This window comes from Poecilia mexicana, unplaced genomic scaffold, assembly GCF_051168715.1.
Source record: "Poecilia mexicana isolate PSO_F unplaced genomic scaffold, ASM5116871v1 scaffold_10, whole genome shotgun sequence".
Lineage (NCBI taxonomy): Eukaryota > Metazoa > Chordata > Actinopteri > Cyprinodontiformes > Poeciliidae > Poecilia > Poecilia mexicana.
The window spans coordinates 6,733,013-6,760,217 of record NW_028263379.1 but is presented as its reverse complement, the minus strand read 5'-3'; the positions used below and the strand labels follow the sequence as shown (position 1 = coordinate 6,760,217).

At 36.5% G+C, this 27,205-nt stretch overlaps 1 protein-coding gene across 2 annotated transcripts in view; it reads left to right on the top strand.

Annotated features, from left to right (window-relative positions):
* fstl5 (follistatin-like 5) overlaps positions 1–27,205 on the top strand; it is a 192,898-nt gene that overhangs the window by 61,135 nt on the left and 104,558 nt on the right. For both annotated transcript variants that reach the window (XM_088009371.1, XM_088009370.1), the window contains exon 4: positions 2,148–2,396. In XM_088009371.1, the coding sequence (XP_087865497.1) occupies positions 2,148–2,396 (249 nt within the window). The remainder of the gene's footprint in view (positions 1–2,147; positions 2,397–27,205) is intronic.

Genomic DNA, 27,205 nt, shown 5'->3' with positions numbered 1-27,205 from the left:
TTTATAACCTTTTGATCAACATGTAACAGTAAAACCTAACAGTATTTTCTTTTTCTGTTTCCAATGTATCTCTTGACTCTTTAAGGATAGTCAAAAGAACTGTCTTAAGTGTGAAAAGCTGGTTTACGGTGTGTGAACTAAACTGACGCCTGTCAAGACTTGTTAGTGTTTATACAGATCAAAAAGTCCACAGACCACAGCAGAATAAAACCATTTCTGGAAAGAACCCCTCATAGAATATTTATGAGAGAAATTACCCTCACTGCCCCAGAAATGAAGTAATTTTAAAGACAGTGATAACTTTATCACCACACCTGCTTTGCTGTAACTCTGCTCATCTTTCTGTTATCCTTCTATGCCTCTACCTTTAAGTTGAATAAAATCTTCAAGGTTTCTGTCCTCGCTGTTTTTGAAAGGATCGCTTTGTTTCCAGATATGTTAGTTTCTCCCTGGCACACATTACTCCTACTCAGGTCATTCAGTTTGAAGTGTTCATTCAAATGCAGATTACAGGGCATAAATTAACATGTGAGGAGTAAGTCACGTTGGCAGGGGAAGCTTATGCACTGTTTTATGGCAATGTCCTGTTTTAAGCACCTGTATGATGCACAGAAGAGCTTTGATTGCATAAATGGGTGCATGTTCCTGTTGTCCATGTTCCTGTTGTTTAAATAAGACTTCAGTCTAAGGTGTCATGAAGCAGAAGCAGGAAGATGACTCAGATATGCACATTGACTCTGAAGTTGCTACAAAACAAGCTTTGGTTCCAACGTAACATTATACTAGAAGAAAGTCAGCAGAGCTTCATAGATATTGCCTCTTGAATTGCTGCACAGAAATATTAAAATGTTATTATGCTACTTGTAGAATATAGGATTCTGTCATTGGACCGTTTTGCACAATTTTCTATTTTTTTCCTCCGATGTTTCTCAATATGTAGTTATGTTGCTTTTCACCTCTTTTTGTCACAATTTCACAAAACCATGAAATCTTTAATAGAATTACTCCACAACCCTATACATCTTAATTCAAATCTTGGGGTGGGTGATGGACAGGGCTGGAGGGGGGCTCATTTCCTTTAGTAAGTAAATGTATTTTGTTTGTCATACCTGGCAGGTTCCCACCTTACCTTTCTTGTAGTCTCCAATTATAAAAAAAACAAAACAAAAACAAACTATTTAACATTTTTCACTTTCCAGTTATTAAATATTGCCTTACCAAAGATTTTATCTGTATTTTTACATTGTCCATCCACTCCTGCATTATAGGTAAAATTATTAAAGCATGTAATAACTCTGTACCAGCTACTGTAGCAAAAATCATTATCACACAAAGGTTGTTTTCTCTGCAAATGAATGTTAAATTCAAGTTTGTCTGGCAGTCAACCACTATTTAAGATTTGGATTCTGATTTATTCCAGCCAGTAAGTGTTTATATCTACATTGTTATAGAAAATGTCAACCCTTGAGATATTTTGAAAGGGCTTTATCTTCTTTTTAATTGTCCATGAAGAGGTGAAAATGGGTTGCATCTGTATTTATTTGACTGCCTGGCACTTTTTATGAAATAAAAAGCTTTGAATACATCAGAAATGGAGCTTTTAGGTGCAAGGCCATGTCTGGAAAATTGAAGACAGAATTTATCACCGTTGTATGGGGTTTCTTTATCTTTCTTTTTTGGCGTGTGTTCAAATAAAATGTATTATTCCATTTTGACTCACCAGTAAAAGTCTTTGAAATAGTCATTAAACCACCAAAATCTTCATAAAAAGAACAATCTGAGCTACTGTAGCAAAAATCATTATCACACAAAGGTTGTTTTCTCTGCAATTGAATGTTAAATTCAAGTTTGTTAAACACAAATCATTTCAGTGTTGCCTTTGTATCTCCAAATATTTTTTTTGTACCTTTAGTGGATGGTTTAGATTGAATTTTTTTGCATTATTTATGCATGTGACTTACTGGTGGTCTGGTGAGAAATAAACCTTCCTAGTGCTTTTTTGTCAAGCAGCCTGTGAATTTTAAAAATTACATTCATCTGAAAATAGAAGCTGGATTTAAATCCAGGGTTTTTCATCTATTCTAGCAGATGCATAAATACATCAAACATAAATGGATTCATTTTCTCCCGTTGTGTGTTCTCTCTAGGTTTTATGGGACACAGCAGCTATCCAGGTCCATGTGAGCATAAATACTGTGGCTTGGGACGCCATTGTGTGATCAACCATGAGACTGACCAAGGGGAGTGCAGGTGTTTGGATCATTGCAAACCACACTACAATCCAGTGTGTGGTTCAGATGGAAAGTTGTACCAGAACCACTGCGAGCTCCACCGGGCCTCCTGTCTCCGAGGACACAGGATTACCATCATGCACAGCGAGGAGTGCTTCTACAAAGGTAAGTGACTGTGTGACCTTCCTTTGGTGATGGATCGTTTAGTTGAGCTTTTATTGTAAGGCCATTGAAATTGGCTCTGTAAAATTAGGGATCTACAGTTTTTGAGTTTATGGTGAGAAAAAGACAATACATTTGAAGTGTTTTTGTGTTGTTGTTTTTTATTTATTTTATTTTTATTGCATTGGACCCTTGCCTATTTGTGAGTCACTGTTCATAGAATTTTCTGTGGAAAGTAAAATTTTCCTACTAATGAATTTATTTGTAGAGCATATCTAAAATGCTCGGCAGAAAATGCAGGTTGTGAAATTGGAATACTAGGCACAATGCTAATTAGTCATTGGCTGGCGTCTGCTAAGCAGCCAATCAATCATTTGGCTGCTTCAAATCAATCAATCATTTACCCTGAAGAGTTAAGGAAGACTGTAGATGTTAGATTCTGTGGTAATACTAAGACGGTTTACACTTTGCATATTGGTGCATATTAAGGTATATTTAGTGCTTGAACCATTAAAAGGGGCATCTATACCCATCTCAAATATTTCTGGATTTTAGGTATTTATGGGCAGCTGTGGCCCTTGTGGTCCCATGAATACATGTTAAATAATAAATACTCCCTAGAATCAGGTACTGAACCACAGACCAGAATCACTATAATGTGAGGAAAGTTGTGGATCAATGTAGCAATTCAGAGCCTGTTCTGGCCATTTTGATGCCCTAGACAAGTTTAAGGTCAACCCCACCCACCTACAGCCAGAAATGTCCATGGAGGTCTGCGCTATGTATTATTTGCTGTAGAAAACTTGAGTAGATATTGATGATTACAGTCCTTACTCCTTGTGTAAACTGTATTTGTCATTTACAAAATTACGTTTAGATGAAAATTACAATCTGTGTGGAGGGCAAATATTTCTCTGTGCATCATGGTCCAACTAGATCTGCACTGGTGTCGTTACTGAACAGTTCAAGCAAAACATGTAGCTTCAGGAGACAGACTCCTTAATTCCTTTAACATAGTAACCTAGTAGGGATTATAGGTTTATAAAATAAGATCTACATTTACAGTGGCATTATTAGGATACTTTGCTTTATTTCAACTTAGCTAGCCAAAGCAAAGCTGACCCTCTACATATAACAGCAAGACAAGTTTTACCAGGTATATGATAGAGCGTCTTATGTACCACTGGCACATTCTGTTTGATTAGGTTTGATTTACATATTTTAAAGCAACACAGTGCTGATTTTGCATTCACATTTAAAGCACTTTCTTACTGAGAATATTGTCAAAGAAAACTGTCATCTTCTCGTGAGTTTTATTGCATCTTTGGTAATCACAGTAAAAGCACATCAACACTTGCAGAACTTGTTTGGCGTATCAGCAACAAAGAGGACACGGCAGTACCCAGACTGTGATTTACTGGCAAAACAACACTCCTTTAACACAGCGTAGATGTTGCAACATTGAGAATAAAGCACACAATCTGAAAATAGCAGCTCTGTTTGAAATGCACACCTCTGTTTAAAAGTAGGGGCAAGACCATGGTTCTACATTGTTCATATTTCCCTAGAGATGCCTGACTGTGCTACACCACGGTTTGTGTATAAACACTGCAATTATTCCAAGTCCCATGAAATGAGGCTCTTCTCCATTCTTGTGATCCAAGACATCATTGAAATAAGAGCTCCTGACATTGCTGTTCCATTCTGGGCAAAGAGAAAAGCAACAAAACACTCACAGAGAGCAAATGCATAATGTAGCAAGTCTTTTTCAGTTTTCCTGTTTACTTGTTAACTTTGAAAAGTAAATTCATAGAATATAGGGAGAGGGGCTCTCTTAGATCTATATATTGTCTCACATGAAACCTTCAGTGGTTGCCACAACAAAGCAACACATCAAGCTAAAAAAACATTTGCAAAAAATCATTTGTTTAGACATAAAAGCTGTCAGTACAATTTAGAAAATAATAAATTCTCACCACAATAAACGATCTAGAAGTGCCACATGAGATGGCATACATTATGGGTGTAAAAAAAAATCCAATGCAAGTAAAGCTAGTGTTAACAATCGGAGCCGGTGAGTCATCTCAATCACAGAAAAAGGCTTGGAGATCAATGATACCCTGGTGAGTGATGGTTGTAATCAGCCTTTCTCCTGCACCTTGTCCTGTCAGACTGCCTCTTCCCTCCTTTTCTACACCCGGTATTCAAGATGCAGAATGGGATATTTGACCAATGTCAGGCAATCAATATTAGATCAACGGGAGCCAAAGGAGGACTAAAAGATACACAACTTCTTTTTTTCTCCATTTCATTCCTTGCTCAGTCTCGCCAGGTTTTCTTTTCGCTGTGACTGATATGTAATCAATTATTCAATGGAGGAGCACTCAAGGGAGAGAACAGTTTTATCCCCCTCTGGTTGATTTGAAATGTCTGCTGTAGGCTTCAAGTTTAAAAGTGTAAAAATAAATAAATCTACGATTACCATATTTTTCTAAAAGCTTAAAGCTTTACACAGGGGAACAAAGATTTTCTCAAAATCACACAGCTGCTAAAAGTTTTATCTACAAAAGGACCTATGTAAGTCAAAAGGAATTAATAATTGAGCAACAGTAATAGAGCCTATACAATAAAATTACTAAGTGAAATAAAGGCCATTCATTTTCCTTGGTGCTGATTGGCTGAACCACTTAGAGTGGAGAAAAGGAAGAATGCAGATCTCATCTTCTGCAGTAGTCCTAAGGCGGTTTCTGCTGTGTGGATTAGTGCATTTTGAGGTACATTTACTGTTAGGCAGCTTTAAGCGTTTTTAGAAGGAGTCTCAAGTATTTGTAGATTTTAGCTATTTATGGGCAGCTGTGGCCCCTTACCCCTGCAAAAACCTGGGTCCTCTCTGTTCTGGTCACACGGTAAATACTCCCTAGAATCGGTTGCTGACCATGAAGTATTTCACAGTAATATTGAGGAAAGTAGTTTTTTCAGGATATCACTTTCCAATGCAACTGGTTTGTCTAAAAAAGATCCTTTAGTAAAGTTGTTCAGGTAGTGCTGCGTTTAAAGCTGAAGATGAATCATGATTATAATGATTATAATAGTAATTTTCCACCAAAGCGATGGATTGATAATCTAAAGCAATACATAAAGTCAACTGTTGTGCACAAGCTGTAACTCCTTAAAGAGTTAAATATTCTTGACATTAGAAGTAGCTCTTTCCTGTTGTAAAAATCACTGCATCATGACACAACTTAAATTGCATAGTTGGCCATATCCATATTAATTATAGTGGATGCTGTAGCAAAACGGGAGAGAAAGAAGTAAAAGGACAATGTGTTTAGAACTACAACCAAACTTTTCTCTGGCTATTCTTAATTTTATTTTATTTTTCGGTGTCACAATTTCAAACTTTCTTCTTAATCCAGGACATGTACATGTAAAGTTTGGTTTTTCACTCCATGGTCCAACTAGAAGCCTTGTCATAGTAAAACATTTTTACTCAGCATCCTCATTTTACAATCCATATTAACAATCTCTAAAGAACCCAAAACAGTGCGTTTCATACCAAGGAACTGAAATCTCCTGTCTGTGGCTGGCAGGGACTGCTACACATCCGATAGTCCAGTAAACTTGGTTTGATTGAGGTCCAAAATAGCAACATTTGTTACATTTTCAGATACTACGGTTCTCTTTCATACTGCACTGTGTCAAATCTCAGTGGTCTCTGATCTTTGCCTTTGGAGTCTGTCTCCGGTCTTCTTGGCATTCAGATTCAGATGCGTTCAAACCACACCAGAGTTCACTTCAATCGAACTGAGACCTTGGTTTGTGATCGGACCAAAGTTTGCTTTTTTGTTCCGCATCAAAGTTTGATTGGACAATAACACCTCCCTAAACGAACCGGACTTTCTTGGACACAAACTAGAGTTGGATTAAAGTGAACTAAACAGAACTGGTGTGAATGCACCTTAAATATTGCACCAAAGTTAACAAGTTGGACACATTCCTTTTTTGCCATAGTCCTATCCCTTCATATTGTTTCCCCATTAGATTCACCTTTAAAGTGTGTTGTTTTACCATTCTCTCTTTCAGGTAGAGTGAACTCTTATTCAGCAGAGAGAATATTAAATTTAATTGGTGACATTAAATGTCATACTTTCACTGCTGCCTCAATAACTGTGCAGAAGCTTGCAAGTATCAACTACACTTCTCTCATTTTCTGGTTTTACAGTGTGTCCAAGCTAGTGTTGACAACACCAGTTGGCACATTCCACTCTCCAATTTTGTTCCCGTCTTTTGTGGCGGACATAATATTAAACTTAGAATAAGGTGACAGCAGGTACTGGGAGTTGAGTACAGTGGTCTACTCTGATATGACCATTCACAAACATGGTGACTGGGATATTCTTAATTTAAAGTGCATTTTAAATGACTGTATGCCTACCTCTACCAAATGTCAGAGCCTCTGTCGTGTAGACATGCACAGATAAAAAAACAAGAAAACTTGTGTGTGTGTGTGTGTGTGTATATATGTGTATATATATATATATATATATTATCACACATTCATTTGAAATAAGAGTTTTTACTTCCTTATAATTAGATTGACTGGCAGCTACACACCTCCTGGCCCTCAGCAGCACACAGCGTTAACACAGCATAACGGTATTGTAGTGACTGGGTTATAAATTATGAAGCACCGTTGTTTGACAGCCTCGGTCCTGCTCTGGTTGCTCTGAATATACAGTATTCTTTGTCCAGCATACCTGATCCGAATGACATTATTTCATTGATTTCAGTAGAACCCTTTTAATGAGCCAACAAACTAAAGACATTGTAATGTTACAATGTCATGTTGGTTTTTGTCTTCGGGAACTGAGGTACTTCCTATGAACTGATACTTTTTGTGACAGCTGCAAAAGGACCAGTGTGTGTTAAAGTAGCTTTAAACTGATTGAGTTTTACAACCACAGGCTGTTTTTAAATGAACTGTCAGCCCCAGATGGATGACCCTCTCCTCTAATGCTCTGCTGACTGCCACATTTCTATCCATATTTCCTATATGTTGGCTAAACAAAAGCCACAGTAGCATATTATCACTCACTAATATTTTGTGATCTCTTTTCACTAAGGTACAGCCTTAATACAAGAGTAAATTTAATTGGTTGAATTCATACTTTTTTGATCTTTTAGATGACAAAAATCCCTTCAGTTTTCTACAAAGTTGTGTATTTAAGACAGAAGAATGTGGATTGTAATATTAGAGGAATGCTACTTTAGACAAATTTGCTTTTCATTTCAAGATACTTATTTGATGTTTGTTTTATGGTTTAAGATATTCTGGTATGAAATGGCTTTATTTGTAAAACTATAATGTCTTGGAAAAGTATTCCAGCCCCTTGAATCTTAAGTTTACTGACAACCACAAACTTCAATATGCTGTTTGGGGGATTTTAACTGATAGACCAAAAAAAACTTCTAGAAGTGGAAGAAAATAAAAAAGTTTTGAAATTTTTTTTTACATATAGATTAAAATTAAGAAGTGTTCCAGTTGTAAATTCTTTTGGGAAGATGTCTACTAGTTTAGCACATTTAAGAGAATTTTATTTTTACCCATTTTTGCAAAATATCTCAAACTTAGTGAAATTGGATAGAGCGTCTGTCAGCAGGTCTTAATTTTCAATTTAATTTAGGTGTGGAATATGACGAGGTCATTCGAACAGGAGAAAATGCTACAGATTTATTCTCAATGTTCTTCTGGAAGTTTAACTTATCCTGCAGCCTCTAGTCGTCTTTTGTCCCGGACAGACTTTCCCCAAGATTGCTCTACGTAACTCCTCTGTCCAGCTTCCCTGTCCACGCTGAAGGAAAACTTCCCCTCAACATGATGATTTCTCTACAGCGTGGATGATCTGTCAAATGTAGCATTTGCTGAAGGCAAGTGTTTTGTGGGATTTATAGGTAGAAAAGTTGAGATATTGTTTTATGACTTAAGCCTTCTTTAAACCTTTCCACAACTTTAGACTTGACTTGTCTGCTGTGTTCCTGTTCTTCATGATTGATATTATTTTCCAACAAAACAAAAGGACATTACACATCAGCAGGCATACATCAATAATATGGTCTGCCCACACATCCATACAAATAATTCAAATGGTTGAAGGTCATAGAAATATAGACTAGTATTTAATTAATGTTGGTTCTCTGTTATGATGCTGTTTTGATTGGATATCATCTTAAGATATCTTTTTGTAGAGGAGAACGGCTTCATATAGCATCCCTGAAATGCCGAGACGGGAAGTCGGTTGACGGGCATTAATTGACGAGATCCACCCTCACACTGCATTCCTCTTGATGCTCTCACAGGACTGTGATAATTTTGAGGATATATTGCATAACGGTAGACTCCTTTAGATAAGTTACATCCATATCTAATTTTTTTTTACCAAAATCTATTTTGCTATATAGTAAAGAGGGATGAACATAAGAACACTACTCTGTTTGGTAAATATTCTGGAAAACAATTTTTCTATTTCTGCTTTGCAATTTTGCTCTACTTAGTGTTGGTCTATCACATGAAATCCCCCTCAAACTAACTCTTAATTTGTGGTTGTAATGTGATGGAAATGTGAAAAATTATAAATATGGTGAATACTTTTGCAGCCACCATGGAGAACAAGACGTATTGCTGTTCATTCAGAGAAGCTATAAAATGTTGTCGATATTTACCATATTCATGACTTAATGAGACAACATATCATCAGCAGACATGCAGAGGGCATGTCTTGATCAATGAAGTAATTCTGCCTCGTATTAATTTAAGAGACGGACGATTAGTCCCCCGAGCAAGTTCAATCTTGGAGTCATTGACTGATTGCTTTAGAAGTGACACCCGTATGGAAAGAAGCTGAATCACTATCGGCTTTGGTCCCAGCTGGATGATTTTAATTTTTTTAACATGGAAATGGACAGGCCTTATCGTCCAGACCCTCACGGTGACACTTATCTGCTGAGGAAGACAGGATAAAAAATGACAGCCATGTGTTGACTGAAGTTTCTCATTAGCACTGGGGAAAGGATCTGACCCCCATTTTCCTCCTGCACAGCATGGTAACTTAAACAGGATCAGATCTGATTGAATATTAAGTGGTGCACAAAAAGCCTGACCGATCTGCAAAGGGCAATATGCATATGATAGTGAATATTTTATATATTTTTTTAGCCTGGAACCACTGTGGAGCAAAGGCGACTAGAGCTAAGATTAAAAAAAAAAAAAAAAAAAAAGCAGCTCCTCTCACTGCATTCTACATAATAAATTACCAGGCAGAGCATACATATCGAAAATCAGCCGGCTCCTAATAAATATATTTTACCACTGTCTCTAGATTTATTATTTATTGTTTTTTTGCATTGCATTATATACTTATGTTGCAGCGGATCATTCATTCGCTTTTGTTTCTATATATTGCATCATATCTGTATGAAGTGTATATAGAATATAACTCCTTCATTCCAACTGGAGTATGGTTAAATGTATACATACAGAAGCATCTTCAAGTTTATCATTTACAGGTTCAAAGTATCTACAGTGTACAGTTTTAATTAGGTAAATATACTAAATTAAAATTGGCCATAAGGTGCTTGAATTGATCTCCAACTCCATTTGAGAATCAAATTAGAAATAGTTCAAAACTTTTTTAGCCACTGAGAAACAACTTGGTGCATCTATAGATCCTCAAGAATCACTTCACTGTGTCTTCCCTTGTAAATGGTTTCAACAAGCCAGGTCCCTCTTCTAAGCTGCACTATGTCTAACCAAGAGTCAGTAATATGGAGAATCAAACCATGCATGAGTTTCCATATAAAGAGACCTTTTTTGTCTCTTGAGCCTGTAGATTTGTTGCCTTCTTCAGTTATCTGAGGCTTTCTTTATGCCGAAAACATATTAGGTAATTTTTGATTTCATTCAAACCACTTTAACATTTTTGGAATTCCAAGTCACAAACCATCCAAACTAAAATATCATATCAACTGCAGAAATTAAAATCATCACTCTGTTTGGTCAAAATAACAATTTCCTCTTTAATCCATGAATGTGGAAGCTTGTTTGCATGAAATAAGCAAAGTCAAAATATATATGTTTTTCCAGTTGAATTTACTTTTTTTTTTCTAATAACAATAAACATGCCACCTGTCGGATGATCTTTAAACGTGATCTTGGGCCTATATAATAAGCCACTTTGTAAAATCTTGTGTTTGAAGTCCAGATCAATATGACTCCAGCTTAGGGAAGAAAATGAATTGAGCTGTGTAAGGAAATCAAAGGACTGGCAGTTGCAGTAATATGATCAGGCAGACAGACAGACAGAGATGATTAACCCTTTCTGAGCGAAGAGGGAAGAAAAATCTTATTTCAAATCATCATGGAGATGGAAAATCAGTTTGACATTTTGCATTGATGAGTACATGGTCTTCCATACAAGTAAAAAACCTTAATCTTTTATTCATTTCAAATAAATTATATGAAGCTGCTTTCCTATTTTCACACAAAACTACACATTTGCTTTAAATTGAATCAAGCTAGATGTTTTTTTTTTTTTTTTACCATGAATAGTGAAATATAAGATTTTAAGTCAAATATTTTAAAGTCGTCAGAGCTCTCATTCAATGGCTGACCAGCATTTTGTCATAATTCCACTGGTATTTGGGTGATTTTTTTTTCTGAGGATGATAAAGTCCTTGAGGCAGAAAGACTCCTTGATGTCACTCTAAACTTCTGCTTCCTTAGATTCTCTCTCATATTCACTTCTAGACTCTGACTGCATATATAGACTATATTTTACCTATGCTCAACAGCTAAAAAGAGGAATTTAAGTCTTTTCTTTTAAACAAACATCCGAGTTACATTTTAATTAATCAGAGTACAGCATGTTTATATTGAATACTTTGCAATAAACCAAGAATAAAGTATGTAGCCTTGGCTGAACATAAGTGATTACACTGTCTCTATGAAAGTAGGTTCTTCTTGAAATGTCGGGCTTTTGTTTTTAACTGCTTCCCTGGCGTTCTCAGTCGAACAAACTCTTTGTAGATCACTCCCCTGAGCCCAGCCAAGAAAAACATGCTCATGAAGCATCATAGTCTTTTGTCCTCCAGAGACTCTCTATCTTAACGATGTGTCTTTGCGTTTCCCACCGGAGAGTCACTCCAGTGAACTCAGCCTGTACGCAGTAAGGGGAATTATAACCTCCTGTGTGTTCTTGCCTTCTTTTAATGACTCTTGTGGTGCCATTAATGCTGCAACCCCTGCACGAGCCCTGGCACTGTCATCGACAGCAGAGCCAGAGAACAAGCCCCTCATTAAAATCCAGACCTGTGAATCATTAAGTTTGCAAGGACGTCCAAGCCATTGTCTGCTACAAGGTCTCAGTGCTGTTGACTTTGAAGTTGGTTTGTGTACTTTGTGATGTATTTTGCAGCTAAAGCAGACATGATGGTCTGTTTTTATGTTTTTTCTTCACAAGTAAAAAGCTTGCGTGATGAAGGAAGTGATTTTGTCGTGTAAAACAGGGCTGCTTTTTTGTTGTTAAAGCTTTTTATCTGGTACTTGCTACATTGTGCTGCAACACCTTTTTTAATGACCACACTTTTTGCTTACTTGCCAGTGGGAGGTCAATTTCAACTCTGTGAAATTTTTAAGACCTTTATTTCCCAACAATTTTTTTAAATAGGTTCCATAGTTGCACTTTATTTCAATCTCGTTTCCTAGATAAAAACAATTTTTTTGGAGTAGGAAGCTGTGATTCATTTGACAGAGAATAGGTGCGGTGAGCCCAATTTATCCACATTTGGCCAAAGACAAGTGGTAATTTGGAACTCGCCTCCAGACAAAGCCATTTGCTGGAGCCAAACCTGTTTTCAGGCTCTGACACAAACTACCCAGGAATAAACTAGCCTTAACCACAAATTTTGAAAGAACATGAACGTAGTGAATTGGTGTTCCTAACCTGTATTTTTCTGAGCCAGTAGATTTCATTTGTGAGCCCAGCTTTCTCTTAAACCTAAATTCATTTCAGATGATGCCAGTTCACAACAGCTTTCTCAAAAGATTCAAATGACTCCAAATCAAAATCAGTTATTCAGTTCATTTGGTTAAATCAACATTTTTCAACTTTATACCATGTTATAATGTAATTCCTTCAGTAAACCAGAGTGTTGCTTAGACTTGTTTATGCATATTCGAGAAATCTTTGAATCAGAGGTTTCACTCATACAGCAAATAATGTAGTATAAAGCCTTTAAGTGGTCAGTTTTACTGGAAACAGTCCATTTACCATTTTATAAGCAAGTACTTTTATTTGCCTATTCACATTGCTGCTGACTCTAGCAAAGTGATCTCAATATGGAGTGTCCTTATTCTGGCACTTAAGTCTTTTTCCATCTTCTCTCTTGCCACCTGGGTGATTCTCACGAACATGGTACAACTTACAACAAAAATAAAAATGCATTGTATGCACACAAAAACACACCTTCTTTATAAAATAGAATCTCATTTTATCTTTCAATGTAAAATTATAACCTCTATGCATATTTTTAAAGGTATTTTTAGACATTTTAGTCTGACTTTGAAGAAATAAATTCATTACCGTAACACAATTTTGATAAAGAAATATGAAACCACAAAAACATTTTTCCACTTTTTTTGGACACCATGGACTTCAGTGTCCACAAAGGAGAAGGTACCAACAAAGAATAGTCATTAATAACAAAATTTATTATTTTAATGTAAACAATTATTTCATTACCGTAACATGAATACAATTTTAAAATCTATTTTTGTTCTAATTTTGTGTTAAATCATTAAATTGAAAAAACAACACAACCATAATATAAAAGAGTCTGACCATTTCATTGAGGAATTAAAAAGTTCATGTAATTCTTTTATCTAATCTAAATAAATTATCATAAAATGAGCATAGCGGTAATGAAAAAACGTATGTCGGTAATGAATAAGAATGTTTCGGTAATGAACACTTTATAATTACACTAACATTTAACTACACATAAATAATAAAATGGCATGTAACAAAACATACATCTGCAAATTAAACATTTTACCAACGTTGAGCCATGGAAACAAACCCACAACTGACTTTTTTTCATCTCTGCTTATTGCTTGGAATGTAAGGTTGGGCAATTGGACGAATTCATCAATCCTCAGGAATAGTGGGGCTGTAGTGATTCAATAATCTCACGATACAATACAATACACGATATTCTGCTCACGATACCATATATATTGCGATATTCAGCAAACAATACAATTCAATACACTTTTGCAATTTTCTGAAAGATTTTAGAGGGACAGAGTGATTTTGGTGACATTTTGTGACTTAGAGTTGGATTGAATTAATTTAACTGAAAACTGATTAAAAGCACCAACTACACAACACCTGGCTCTAGTTGGACATGGACACAGACTTAAAGTCAACAGCTGGACAAAATGAATCAAAGAAGTGGTGAGAAAACATGTTTCTTTTAATTGAAACAGTACAAACTGTAGCTTACATGCATTTGTGAAGTAAATAAAGTGCACCAAGTACCCTGCTCTGAATAGTTTGATACCTTTTTAACCTTGACACTTAACATCTGAAGGAATCACTCTAAGCCTGATGACCTAATCACTCTCCTGGCGAAGCAAGCAGTGAGTGAACAAGATGACAGTTGGATGTTACAATACTTGCATTACTATATCGATTTTTTTCTAGGAAAGAAAATATTGATATATATCGCAAAAATCGATATTACACAGACCTGGATAATAGGCTATGTCCTTCACTGGGTTTTTTTTTTTTATTTTTATTCATTTATTTTTATGTAAGGGTGATTTATTTATTGAGGTGGCTCGGGCATCCTCACCAGATGCCCAAGCCACCTCAACTGGCTCCTCTCAATGTGGAGGAGCAGTGGCTCTACTCTGAGTCCCTCCCAGATGACCAAGCTCCTCACCTTGTCTCTACAGGAGAGCCCAGAGAAAAAACATTTTGGCCTCTTGTAGCTGTGATCTTGTTCTTTTGGTGATGACCCAAATCTCATGCCCATAAATGAGGTAATGGTTGTAGATTGGCCAGTAAATTGAGAGCTTTGTCTTTTGACTCAGCTCTCTCTTCACCAGGGCAGACCAGTGCAACTGAGAAAATGTTGCATATTGCTGAACCATAATGGAAAGCCATTACTGCTTACAATGAAAAGCAGTATATGCTTCACTGTGGACGCTGCACCAATCCACCTGTCAATTTCTCACTCCATTTTCCCATCCATGACTACAGATATACTGGGAACTAAACCTGTAGATCATGACCTGATGAAGCCAACAGGACCACATCATCTGCAAAAAGCAGAGATGCGAAGGCCACCAAAACGGACCCTGTCCACATCTTGGCTGCGTTTAGAAATTCTGTCCATGAAAGTAATGAACAGAATCGATGACAAAGGGCAGCCTTGGCGGAGTCCAACTCTCACCGGAAACCAGCCCGACTTACTGTCAGCCCCTACAGGGCTCCCTGAAGGACACGGTCGAACACCTTTTCCAAGTTCACAATACGCATGTAGATTGATTGGGCGAACTTCCACGGACCCTCCAGGACCTGCCGAGGGTGTAGAGCTGGTCTAGTGTTCCACGACCAAGACACAACCCACACTGCTCTTCCTGAAGCTTAGATTCGACTAATCCAGATAATCCAGAACCACAGAATAGACATTACCAGGGAGGCCTAAGAACCCTCTGTAGTTGGAGCATACTCTGTAGGTGGACCACCCCCCCGGGCTGCCAGTCCAGGAGAACTGCCCCCAGTATACATCTTCTTTCACTCATTCACCTTCCAAGTAAAATTTTGATAGCGGAATATCCTTAACTGAATCGAAAAACCATCAAATTGGATCATGAGTTGAAATGGGTCCCTCTGAATCTAAGCATTTTTGGAAATTTTAATTGATATCCAGCACTACTTCGTTTTGCCCTTCACATTAGGTAATTAATATTTGTTGCCATAAAATAGTATAACCATTTTTCATAAGTAGGAAGTAAATAAAAAACTGCTGTAATTGTGTAAAAAAAAACAATAAGAAGGAGCATTAAAGTTTAAATGCACTATGTATTTATCTATTTTTTCATTTCAAAAAGACACTGTTCATCACCGTAATCTTGTTTTTCATTACCGCAACAGGTCTAAAATTGCGCGGTAATGAAAGTTGTGCATTACGGTAATGAGTGAAATTCGCATGAGATAGCTTAAAATGGTAGCATGCCATGGTGAGTCAGCTAAAATTTTTTCACCTACTATACAAATTCCCTGATATCTTCTCTACAGAAAAATATCTAATCATTTACTTTTTAAGCACATGAGGTAATGCACATTACGGTAATGATCGGCTGTGGTGTGCGAATAGGCGTATGCAAGGAGAAACATAACAATTATCATAATCAAAATATGTCAAACAATCTTATTTTTTAGCCATATTTTGTCTTCTCTTCTTTGTGGTACATTATGGGTCAAAATAACTCAATTTTAAAAAATTCTATAAATTTAACAGGACTTCGAACAAGGTGCTACGGTAATGAGTTTTGCACCTCTGGACACTCACTTTTATTAAAATATATTTTATTATTTAATAGGAAATCATTAGATATCACAATATTGAGCTAGTTTACATTATTTTACACAAGTTGGTAGCATTTTTTTTTATAAACCAGCTTGAATAATTACAATGATAAATTGAGGTGAAAGCATTTTTTTTTACTGTGGACGCATTACGGTAATGAATTTCTGACTCTAAAATTAGTTAAAAAACATTTAAAAAAATATTTTGGTAACTAACAATTAACTGTGCCAAATATTAGAAATGATGATTGTTCAAATAAAAGTGAATTATTTTTAATTTTCATGAGTATGACTTTAAAATCTTCTTAGACATTCAAATGACTGGGTTCGTGAGAATCACCCACCTAGAGATATGTGACTCCCTAACTGTATGACTGATTGCCGCTGTTTAACCCCATTTTCTTACCAAAACAAGCCTGACAAAAACAACTCAATAAAAAAAGCAATAGTTTTATTTCTTTAGTACTTCCAGCATCTCTGAAAGAGTAAGGTTTAATTATTTCTGTTGAGACAATGTTCCCTCAACAGCAGGACATGTATGCACAATTTAAGAGTAGCTGCAGTTGTTGTTGTACCAGAGGTTACCATCTGCTTCATTTTCTTTGTTCCCAGCTATAACCTGTTTTAGAAGATTTATGCATGAACTGTTTCTGTTGCCAGACAACCAAAGCACATATGAGTTATTGAGCATAATGCAGCTCATTAAGGCCTCACATTAGGAGTATTTTAAAGTCATTTCACTGTTGCCACTTTGCTAAACATTTTTGTTTCGTTATAAGACCTGGAGGACTGGAGTTCTCCATTCTCATTAAAAGTGATCTACCACATTTTTGTCAAAATATATGTAAATATATGTTTTGTTGATTTTAAATGAAGTTAGATTTGTAAAAACTTTCAGCACCACTTTGACTTTTGTGTACAGTTGCCAACCTCTATCTATCGTAACAGTTATGAATGAGAGCACACATTGCCTCAGCAGTGGTTTGTCTATTTGTTTTTGTGTTTAGCTGAACTCTTGTAAGCAGGGATGTCTGTTCCCAGAGCTTCGTGTGAATTCTAAGAGCAAATGGTTCTGCCTCAGCTTCACAAGGCCAGTAGACCTATCCAAACAGACTCCACTTCTCAGGAGGGAAATCTCCAATGATGCAAGAAAAATGCGTTTTGAACAGAAAATCACATATGTAGTTACAATGTAGTCCTTTCTGTTAACATCAAAGGATCAAATTCTCAATATAATGCAATACGTCTGTAAACCGTTCACTCACACACTAAGTATTTACTTCAAGAGAGGGTGAAAAGTATAGTATGTCTAACATCAAAAGATTTGTCATCCTCAAAATGGAACCAGTTATTTGCTTTTAAGACACTGCTAAGCAGCAAAAGGAACAATTACTCCTACCTTAACGTTTGTAGGAATAAAATCTTTAATATAATACAATAAATACATTAATTAGGTATAATATCATGAACCACTGCCTGACAGTGTGTTTTTGGTGCCAATACAGTTCTGACCCGCATGTTGTGGGATTTGGCACCAAATAGTTAGCAGCAGATCCTCATGTATTATTCCCCAGTCTTTGGGAGCTACTAGCCTGAAGCCTTTAGATTCATCCCTTCTCTAAACCACCAAAGGCCTGTTAACAAGCTTTCCATTTGATTCAGGTGTGCTGGAGATGGGTTGCATCCAAAAATTGCAGTGTAATAAGTACTGATGACTGAAGTTGGGCATGGTTGCTTCAAGTTTTCTGGGTTGCTAGGTGTGGCCTCAATGGATTGATTTATTTTGTTCAGTATACTCTGTAGATGCTCATCTGGATTCACGTAGGGAAAATATTTCATTCCTGAACCATTATTGCTTTGTGGCAGGCCACATTATCCCCCTGAAAAAGGGCAAGTCCATCAAGGAATGCCATTTTCACCTTGACTGGTTTGCAGCACTATGTGTGCTATCCTGGGATGAACTGTTTATTCTGCCCTCTTTCTGTCAGAACCATCATTATCTTCTTTAATTTGAGCTACAGTTACTCATCTATTGTCCCACCTGGGGCCAACCTTTGGTCCCCATGTGCATCAATGACTCTGTTGCCAGTTCACCTCTGCTCATTTTTTGGACCACTTTTGTCCGACAGTAACCCAGTCCAGCCGGGGAACAGGAGGTGCTTTGACCCAGTTGTCCAGCCATCACAGTTTAAGCCCTTGTCAAACTTGCTTACACTGAGGTTTTAAAACAAATGTTAATTTACTGGCAACCCACTAACAGCTGCCAAGATGAAGAGAAGACTAGTGTTTTTGGTCCGACCTGCCTGTTTTGCCTGATTTGTGTACAAAACGTGGGCTGTCACGTGGTAGAAAGTTATTTATTTCATGAATTCCACCCAATTCCACATTGTTACATTGTAGCAATGTCTCATTCTGAGCTTTTCATCTCTCTGAAAGTGTTTGTCACAAAAGCTTTTTCACACTCTCATCAAACACAAAGTATGGAAAAATAGCATTATAAAGGACCCAGATGCTAAGAGAGGAAAACATTTACAAAGCACTTTTGGCTTTTCTCACCTCAGTGAAAGTTAAAATTGTCCCATTAACGATGAATGTGACAAGTAATGTTTGACATTTCTTAAAAGTCATGCAAGATCACTTTCATGATAATAATTGCTAAAAACAGACAATACAATTTTTAAAGTCGAGAAATAAATGGTGCCTCCATGACTCTCTTTGCCTCAATAATAGGATTTAATCAAAGGGTTTTATTGTCTGGAGATATGACACTGTCCATTCATATGTCTCTTTTTGAAGTGGGCAAAATCAATTTTTCATCGAAATTTGTCACAGAAGAAGCTTAAGAAACAGAACGTAGCTGTCCTAATTCAACCCTGGAAAATTACAGTAAAAAAAGAGGTCATTATTTTATAGATTTTCCTGTCTCCTTTTGCTCTGACATGGCCATCGGCTAATGATAGTCATATCAATGTGTACATGGCACCGTTTGCCTCCCTTATTAAAGTTGCATGAAGATAAATGCAGCGAAAAGCCAGTGCAGATATATGTCTCAGCCGTGGGGAATATCACAGGCTCATTTGTTGAAAAGTGAATTGGTAAGGGAAATGATGGCACAATGGTGTCACCAGGCTGTTCGTTGTTTGAAGAAGAAAGCAAATCACACACACCATTAAGGATGAATGTATTAGAGCTGGAAAAAGAATAACAAATATTAATATACATAATGCAATATGGTGCTTGTAGATGGTTAACTGAGTGTAAATCAAATGTAATAATCTGAACAAATGAAACTTTTGCTGTTTTTTGACATACCAAGAGAATTAAATTTTCTGTGCAGAAGTCCATAGGTTAAAAGAAGCAACATACGTTTTCTTTTTCTGTACTTCACTAAAATGTAGACTTATGACATGATAAACATAATCTTCTCTTACATTGGCAGTGAACGTTAGGTCAATAGACATGAAAATTCATAGTTCTGGAGCAGCTGTAACCTATGTTGTTTGACAAGTCTGAACACCCACACCAGTCCAATATTAAAGTTACCTGAATCATTTTATTATTTACAGCACTGAGTTTTCCAAATAGGGCTAGACTTGAATCTCCTTGTCTGATTGGGTGATACATTCAATAGGAAACTGTGTGTAGTAAATTTATTTTTTGACCCGAGGATGGCATCAACATTCCTGGTATGATTAGCAAAATTAGTACAGTGAGATGAAAGAGTAACCTGGGAACACTTTGGACAGGATTTCTATAATGCAGAAATATAAGTAATACACTAAATCTGTCTGACACTACATGAAGCAATAAAACATTAGCAAAATGCAGAGATAAAATTTCTCTCAATTTGCAAAAACTATTGGAAAATAATAATGTTGCAGATAATGTGGTAACATGATTAGCTATAAGGATCCAGCACAATAAAACAAGACCTTATTAAAAAGTCAATTTTTTTGAGAAATTTAATTCAAAAAGTGAAATTCATATTAAACTTAGTACAAACAGGAATATCCTTCCACTCTTTATTTCTGTCATTATTTTCTGACGACTTAGGGCAATGAAAACTTACTGCGGTAATGCACTTATGTCCATACATTGTAAAATCCTGGATACTTATTGAACTGGGTCTCTGCCTGGTTGAGGTTCCCTTTTCCTGGATAGTGCTTCAAAGCAGGATCAGTCTGTGGCTATGCTGAGGTTTTGAAGAAGCCCAGGTTGTGTTAAGAAGCCTTCAGTTCTTCTGGGCTGTTGGATCTGGTGTCTGGCATCTTTCTCTTCACAATGCTCCATCGATTTTCTAGATTTAGGTCAGGCCAGTTTGCTTGCCTATCAAGCACAGTGACACTATGGTCATTAAAGCAGGTGTTGGTACCTGTGGCAGAGTGGGTAGGTGCCAAGTCCAGTTGGAAAATGGAATAAGTATCTCCATAAAGTTTCATATAGTTTGTCAGCAGAGGTGCTCTAAAATATTCTGGAAGACAGCTAAGCTTTTATTTTCTGTCTTAACATTATTAGTGTCAAGTCAACAGACTTCTCCAAGAGTATGCAGGGTGTAACATGACCAAGATCATTCCTGTATTACAAATTCTGTATTTGTTTAATATAATATTGAAATTTCCATGAGATTTTTAGTTTTTGGTCTCAGCCACAGTCATTACATTTGACAGAAATTAATATTTGAAAAAGCTCTTTAAAAGTATTTAATTTTATTGACTGAATTACTAAAATAATAATAATAAAAAAAAACTTTAATTTGAGATGCACCTGGAAATGATTCATTCAGCAAAAAAGAAAGCCCTTTCAGGCAATAACCAAGGTAAAAGAGAAAAGAAAAAAAACACAGTGAAAGTAATTGTGCTATTTACAATCAGGCGAAAACATTCAAAGGATGGGTACCTAAACATGCATGCAGAACTTGGAAATAATTATGTGGATGTGACCTTCAAGCCCTTAGACAGGTTTGAGTGGAAAGCCTTACACAAAGGGCTTAGTCCTCCCATCATTATCAATGTAACTACATTTTAGAGCAGGTGTTCTTAACCTTTTTTGAGGTACCAAACCCACCAGTTTCATATGCGCATTCACTGAACCCTTCTGTAGTGATAAATAAAATATGATTTCCCCCCCCCCAAATTCAAGAGTTGGGTCTAGTGACCCAACTAGAGGTTGGGTCACCCCAAGATCACTAAGTCTTCTTAAAAGGTAGAGTCTCTGAGAACAGTTCTTCAAAATATAGTCAGTGTTTTCAGCAATTAAAATTTGCCACAGTTTGAACAGGTTGGCCATCGAGAGAAACTGGAACCACTTTAAGATCTTGTTTATATTATTTAATTAGCTCTACATTCTTAAGAGAATGAAAAATTAATAATAAATAATAAAGACTTTGCGGTATTCTGATTTAGTAATGTAATTATACTAGTTGTGTTACCACCCCACGGCACTAGAGGCAGTAGCAACCCCGAAAAGATGCGACTAAGGAGCAGATTTAGAAGTACACCGAAAGCTACAGAATTTGGTAAAAACTGTGAGCTTTGCTGAAGTAATTAAATACACAAGTTCAAATCCACACTGAGAGTGGAACTCCTTCAATCAGTGCTCCTCCGCAGCTCTGATTGGCTCAGCAATGTAACGTGATCCTCTGCAGCAAGTGATGGTAAAGCGGGGCGTCATCACAACTTTACACAAGTGTGTCTTTACCTCCGCGGCAGAGGCTCCGCCGAACCCCTGAGACCGACTCATCGAACCACTGGGGTTCGATCGAACCCAGGTTAAGAACCACTGATTTAGAGGCTTTGGAAATCTTATGTAACTACTTCTGGAGCCCGCAGTGTAACTTAAAACTCTCTAACATAGGTAAGTGTTTCACATATTGCCCTGCACAGATAGCACTTTTCTTTTCAAGTAGTCTGAACTAAAGGATACTTTTTTGTGGTCAGATGAGTTTTGGTTTCAGTCGGTTTTGGGAAAAAAGGATATCTGCTTGTTTGTTGGAAAATCAGAAATACCATCCAGGCTTATCAGTGAAAGGGGCATTAAACAGAGACTGTTATGGCTTATGGTGCATCATTGGAAATTGATGTCTGACTTGTGTATATGTGAGCGTATCATTGACAGAGGCATCTATTGGACAGTGTAGAAAAACCTTTGCTACCATCATAAACATATATTTCCTGAGAGACTTATTTCGACATGACTTATAACACTATTTCCCATATGGATGGCAAAGTGCATGTAGTAACTGTCCTGTCTGAACTGCAGACCTGAATCTAGGCATATCAGGAATGGAAGCACAAACATGGACTGTCAAGCAGCAGAAATCTTTACGATCAGTTTCTGTTGGAACTGAAATAAATTCACCTTCTTAGGATGAGCTGGCTTGCTCCGGTCTTCTAGCTACCGGCCACAGTCAGAAATAGACATGCACCTTCAAAAGTTTCTAATGTATTTTCTGCTTGTTAATGTCAACTTTTTCCTCCCCTAAAGTTAGAGATCCTTGTGAATTTGAGTGTAAACCCCTTGGTAAATTTAGAATATTACACATATATGCAATCTGTCGCAAATGTATTGGTGTGGATTTTTTTTTCTTTCACATTTATGCCATTGTAGAAAGCTCAGCCTCACCTGGGGATTACTGGTTCTCAAAAAGGGTAAAGACTCAAAACATACAGAGTGAGAGGATAACATTTAACTGCACTTAAATGGCTATCTATGGGCCCAGATCCTAATCCTATTGAACATTTTATTCTGGTGAGCTACCTTTTACCTCTCTGACATTTCACTGTGAAGCACAGATATCACTTTTTGGTAGTATGGCCACAGAATCTGAAATATGGGGTGCCATCTTTTCTCCATGCTGTTTTCATGTGAAATATGACCAATCATACAGTCAAAATGTATTTGTATGTAACACACAATGCTGTTAAAAGCAGCAAGACAAACAGAAAACAATGAGAGACAAACGCGTTAAAAAAAAAAAAAAAAAAACACAAATGTGAAAAAGCGATGAACTGCGGAAATGCAATCAAGTAGATTGCAATCAAAATAAAAGTCTGATTTAAGTGAAATATCTAATAAATATGGAAACAGTGTCATTAAAGCTTTTAGGTTTCACGTTATATCAGATATTGTTGTTCTTCTGTGTTTTCTGTAAAGTTTCCAAATAATTTGTCCACGTCTCTGTTTTCACTTCTGACCTCCAGGAGGAATAACCTTGTAACTCTAATGCACTCTGTTTCTACACTTTGTCATTGTCCTTTTTCTCACATCAACTTATGTAAAGACACCATCAACCATAAAGCAATGATCTCCTTTCATGATGATGACACTCACTGATGAATGGAAGTGTGTTATAGTGGACATTAGCAATGTCATCCCATTTTTTAAATTTGATCCATAGCTGTCAGCGCGCCCTTGACTCCAGTAAACAGGATGTTCTTCAAGCATTTATAATGTATGAGCATATAACTTCAATTTTAAAGGGAAGTTTGTTTACAGTCTTGCTTAGAATTTGAAGGCAGTATGAGTATGTTCAGTATAAACACCTTGAAACAGGCAGCCATTTTAGTTTGCCCTTTGTCTAGACTTTTAAGAGTTATGAACTAAAACTGAAGATCTAAAAGATAGCTACATTTGTATTTGATGTGTGTTTTAGAGTAAGTCAAAATTAGAAAAATAAATTCCTAATAACTCTCATATCTCTTTTGATTATTTTGATGTAAATGTTTTGCTGTTAAGCGTCTGAGTTTATGTGCCTCAGTTGGTTAGTTTGGATGATCAAATTCAGAAACGATTTGGGAAAGCCCATTTAATGATGCCATGGCCCGTAAGCATTTCATAGGTTCATTTACATCTCAAAAATAAATCTCTTTTGCTCTTTTTATTCTGACATCAACCAAATAAAACACATTTTAGCAATCTTAACAGGTTAGTGTGGTTTAAAAGGAAGCTGATCTTTTTATGCAGTATGCATCTTGTTTTAAGATGCAGAAGAAGAAAAGTGTATCTGCAAACAGAGCTGTCATGCTGTTGAAAAATACTTGGTTTTGCAGTTTTCCTTTAATGGGTCACCTATTTTTCCCCAATAGCTTTATCACTTATTCACTCCAGACTCCTGCAGCTTTGGAAAAGCTACTTTTAAGAATAGTTTGCAAAATGTGTTTTGTGCCATATCAGCTTTATTATTATGGCTATTTCTAATTTGATATTCCAAAGGGAGTTTCCTCCTTTTAAATGCATTCCTTTTTTTGTTTCTGGTTTCTTTTTTTTGGAGTAATAAAGTTAAATGAAATTTTAAAAAGTGGACCATATGTTCCACAGGGAGAAATAATAAAAAACTAAGTCAGCACAAATGACACAGTCCTAGAAGTCAAAAGATGATTACAGGACAGTATTAGGTGTTTCTGTAAAAAGTGTGTCTGCAGTGATTTTGAATAAGAGGTTTCACATTAACTAAATCTTTTGAAAGATAAATATATATTTTTTTATACCCACATAACCAAGAAACAATGAGGAATATTTTTTTCCCAATGATATGATACATCTTTACTCTGCACCTTTGGACACATTTTTTTTCTGCTAAACTCATTACTACTTAATGCTATTTTTCAATGGTGCACTGTCTTGTATAGAGATCCGAAATCCCTGCAGGTCTCCACACCTCAACACAGGGAACTGGTGTCTTTGATCAATGTGTGTATTTATATCTTGCTTAGCTTCAAAGCAACATGTAGTCATTTGCATGTTCATTATGAGCCCAAAATGGCCAATTATTCTATCAAAGGCGTCTTCAGAGGACTGACCCTGAGATCCCAAACAGTCACATGACAAATTAGCCAATTAAACATGTTTGATGTTCATGCCCCCCTGCAGTGCTGAATAAAGTGTTGACCATGCAGAATAATTTTATTGTCCTAAAAGGAGTTTTATTTACCTCTGCTAATGTCTAAAGTCCGTTTTGCCAGGTGGACTCTGAGGACTAAATACTGTACATGTATCCAGTTTAAAGCTATAATTTCCTGTGTTCAAAATGTCACAAGTTTATTTTCAGGCCAGTTTGTTGATTTAGCAGATGCAGTCTATGTTTTGATGACTGCAAAGTCTATTAAAAAATAATCAGTGACTGCACAGGCATAAAGACCTTTGTAAGATGTTTACATTGAGTTAAAAGTTGTAGAAAAAAACTTCAATCTACTTTTTTTGGATTTCATGTGACTGATGAAATCATCGTCAATAAATGCAGACAGGTGGATTCATTTATTTAGGAGCATCAGAGTAAACTGAATTTAATGTAAATTAACGATCCCCTTTTCTGCAATGTCAATATTTTGTGTTGATCTATGACATACAGTCCTAACAGAATACACTGAATGTTGATTCCTTTTTATTTACTTTGAAGTTTGTCCAGAACCATGTTTGCATCCTGCATTAGTGATTGTGTCTGAGCCATTATCTTGAAAACACCTCCATCATTGCTCCTTGATTTTCATTTCTCTTCTTTCACCTATTTAAAAAAAAAAATTATTCTTTTTAGAGGTGGTTATTGTGTTTTGAGCTTGTATTAAAGCGCTTAGTGCAATCTATCTGACCCATTGTTCTATTATCCGACCTAGTGTTGCATTAGCTGATGATGAACAGAAATACAATTTGACCAATTTTATCCAAACATCCAAAAGCACAAATGGTTGTATAAATAATTGCTGGCTCATTAAAGCAGAGACCTATGTTTATAACTGTACAAAAAACTAATTAAACAATGGTTATCTGTTGTGCTTGAAATGGCTTCATGCTTTTATTATAAATATAATTAAAGACAAACATTGTCTTTGTTTTAGCACAGCGTTCTGCTTCTAGAGGGTGTCAATGCTCCGCCCACGCATATTGCACTGTGGGGGGCACTAAAAAAAAAATCAGGCTCAATCATTATAAATAATCATAATGCATTAAATTAAAAAATGTGTCTAGCATGTTGTATATCTGAACCTCAAATTTGGCAGACACCTGTGTGCACAATTGCACTCAGCACAGCTGTGCAGACTGTTTTATAGATGTAGCAAAGCATCATTTTCCTTGCAGTTGTTGAATACTGAAGTAACAATGATTCAGAGTTTGTGCTCAGAGCAGAAATGTCCCTGATGTTCAGCCAAGAACCACATAAGCACCAAGTTTGAATATCTGTCAGATGCAAAAGGACTGAGCTTACCATACAGGTGAAAATCGTCTTCACCAACCTCACATTTTATAAGTAGATCAACAATCCAGCTGGCATGGATTCATCAACTCCTCCCTGCTGATTCTGTGAACAAAGAGTGACAAAGATTAATGAACATATGCCGAAGGACGGTTGGCTAGTTCCTGTACACAAATAATCGTTAAATGTTTTTAGGATATTTCTCAACAGCACTTTTTTTTTTTTTTTTTTTGTAAGGTGTCTTTCCGTTACAATAACTAACATACTGATGCTTTCAGCTTTGAGAGATCATAAAACTAAAAGATTTGTGTCAGCACATAAATGGTGGCAGGTGAATGTTGTGCTAAAACATTTGTTTCCACTGCTTGGTGTGAAGCTGAATGTTTTATGAACAGATCAATAAGAGCTGCAGAGTAGGGCATGAGTGGAGCAACTGATCTATAGGAATTCAACTTATGGTTCCCAGCTCTGAGTCCAGTGGGTGGATAAATAACGCCACCATCCTGTAACCTGATGCTGACCCCACTGTTGGACATAAAGCAGAGCTGCCGAGTAACTGTAATAATCAAAGTGTTACAGTTGGTCAGTATAATAATTGCTTTTATTCTGAGTGGCTGATGACTGATATGTTTGCCAGTGACTGTATTTTCCTGGTTGCTCTATGAAGCTGAATAGACTTCTGTGCATGTTTTAAGAAGCACTTCCTGGTGCTGAAAGTTTATTCATGCAGCACAAACATTTTATTAGAAGCTGAGATGCACTCGGGAGAAAAATAAACACCTCGGTTGAAGTAAACACTGATCCAGAGGAAAAGGCAAACGCTTTCAGAGCAAAGACTTCTGCTTGGTAAAAAGTGAATACTATATGTCTGGAGCAATTTTGTCAACAGTTTGAACAAAATGGTTCCCTGTATGTCCTCAAATTTAACATGAAGACATCAGACGTTTTCAGTGCCATAAATAACCTCAAAGTTG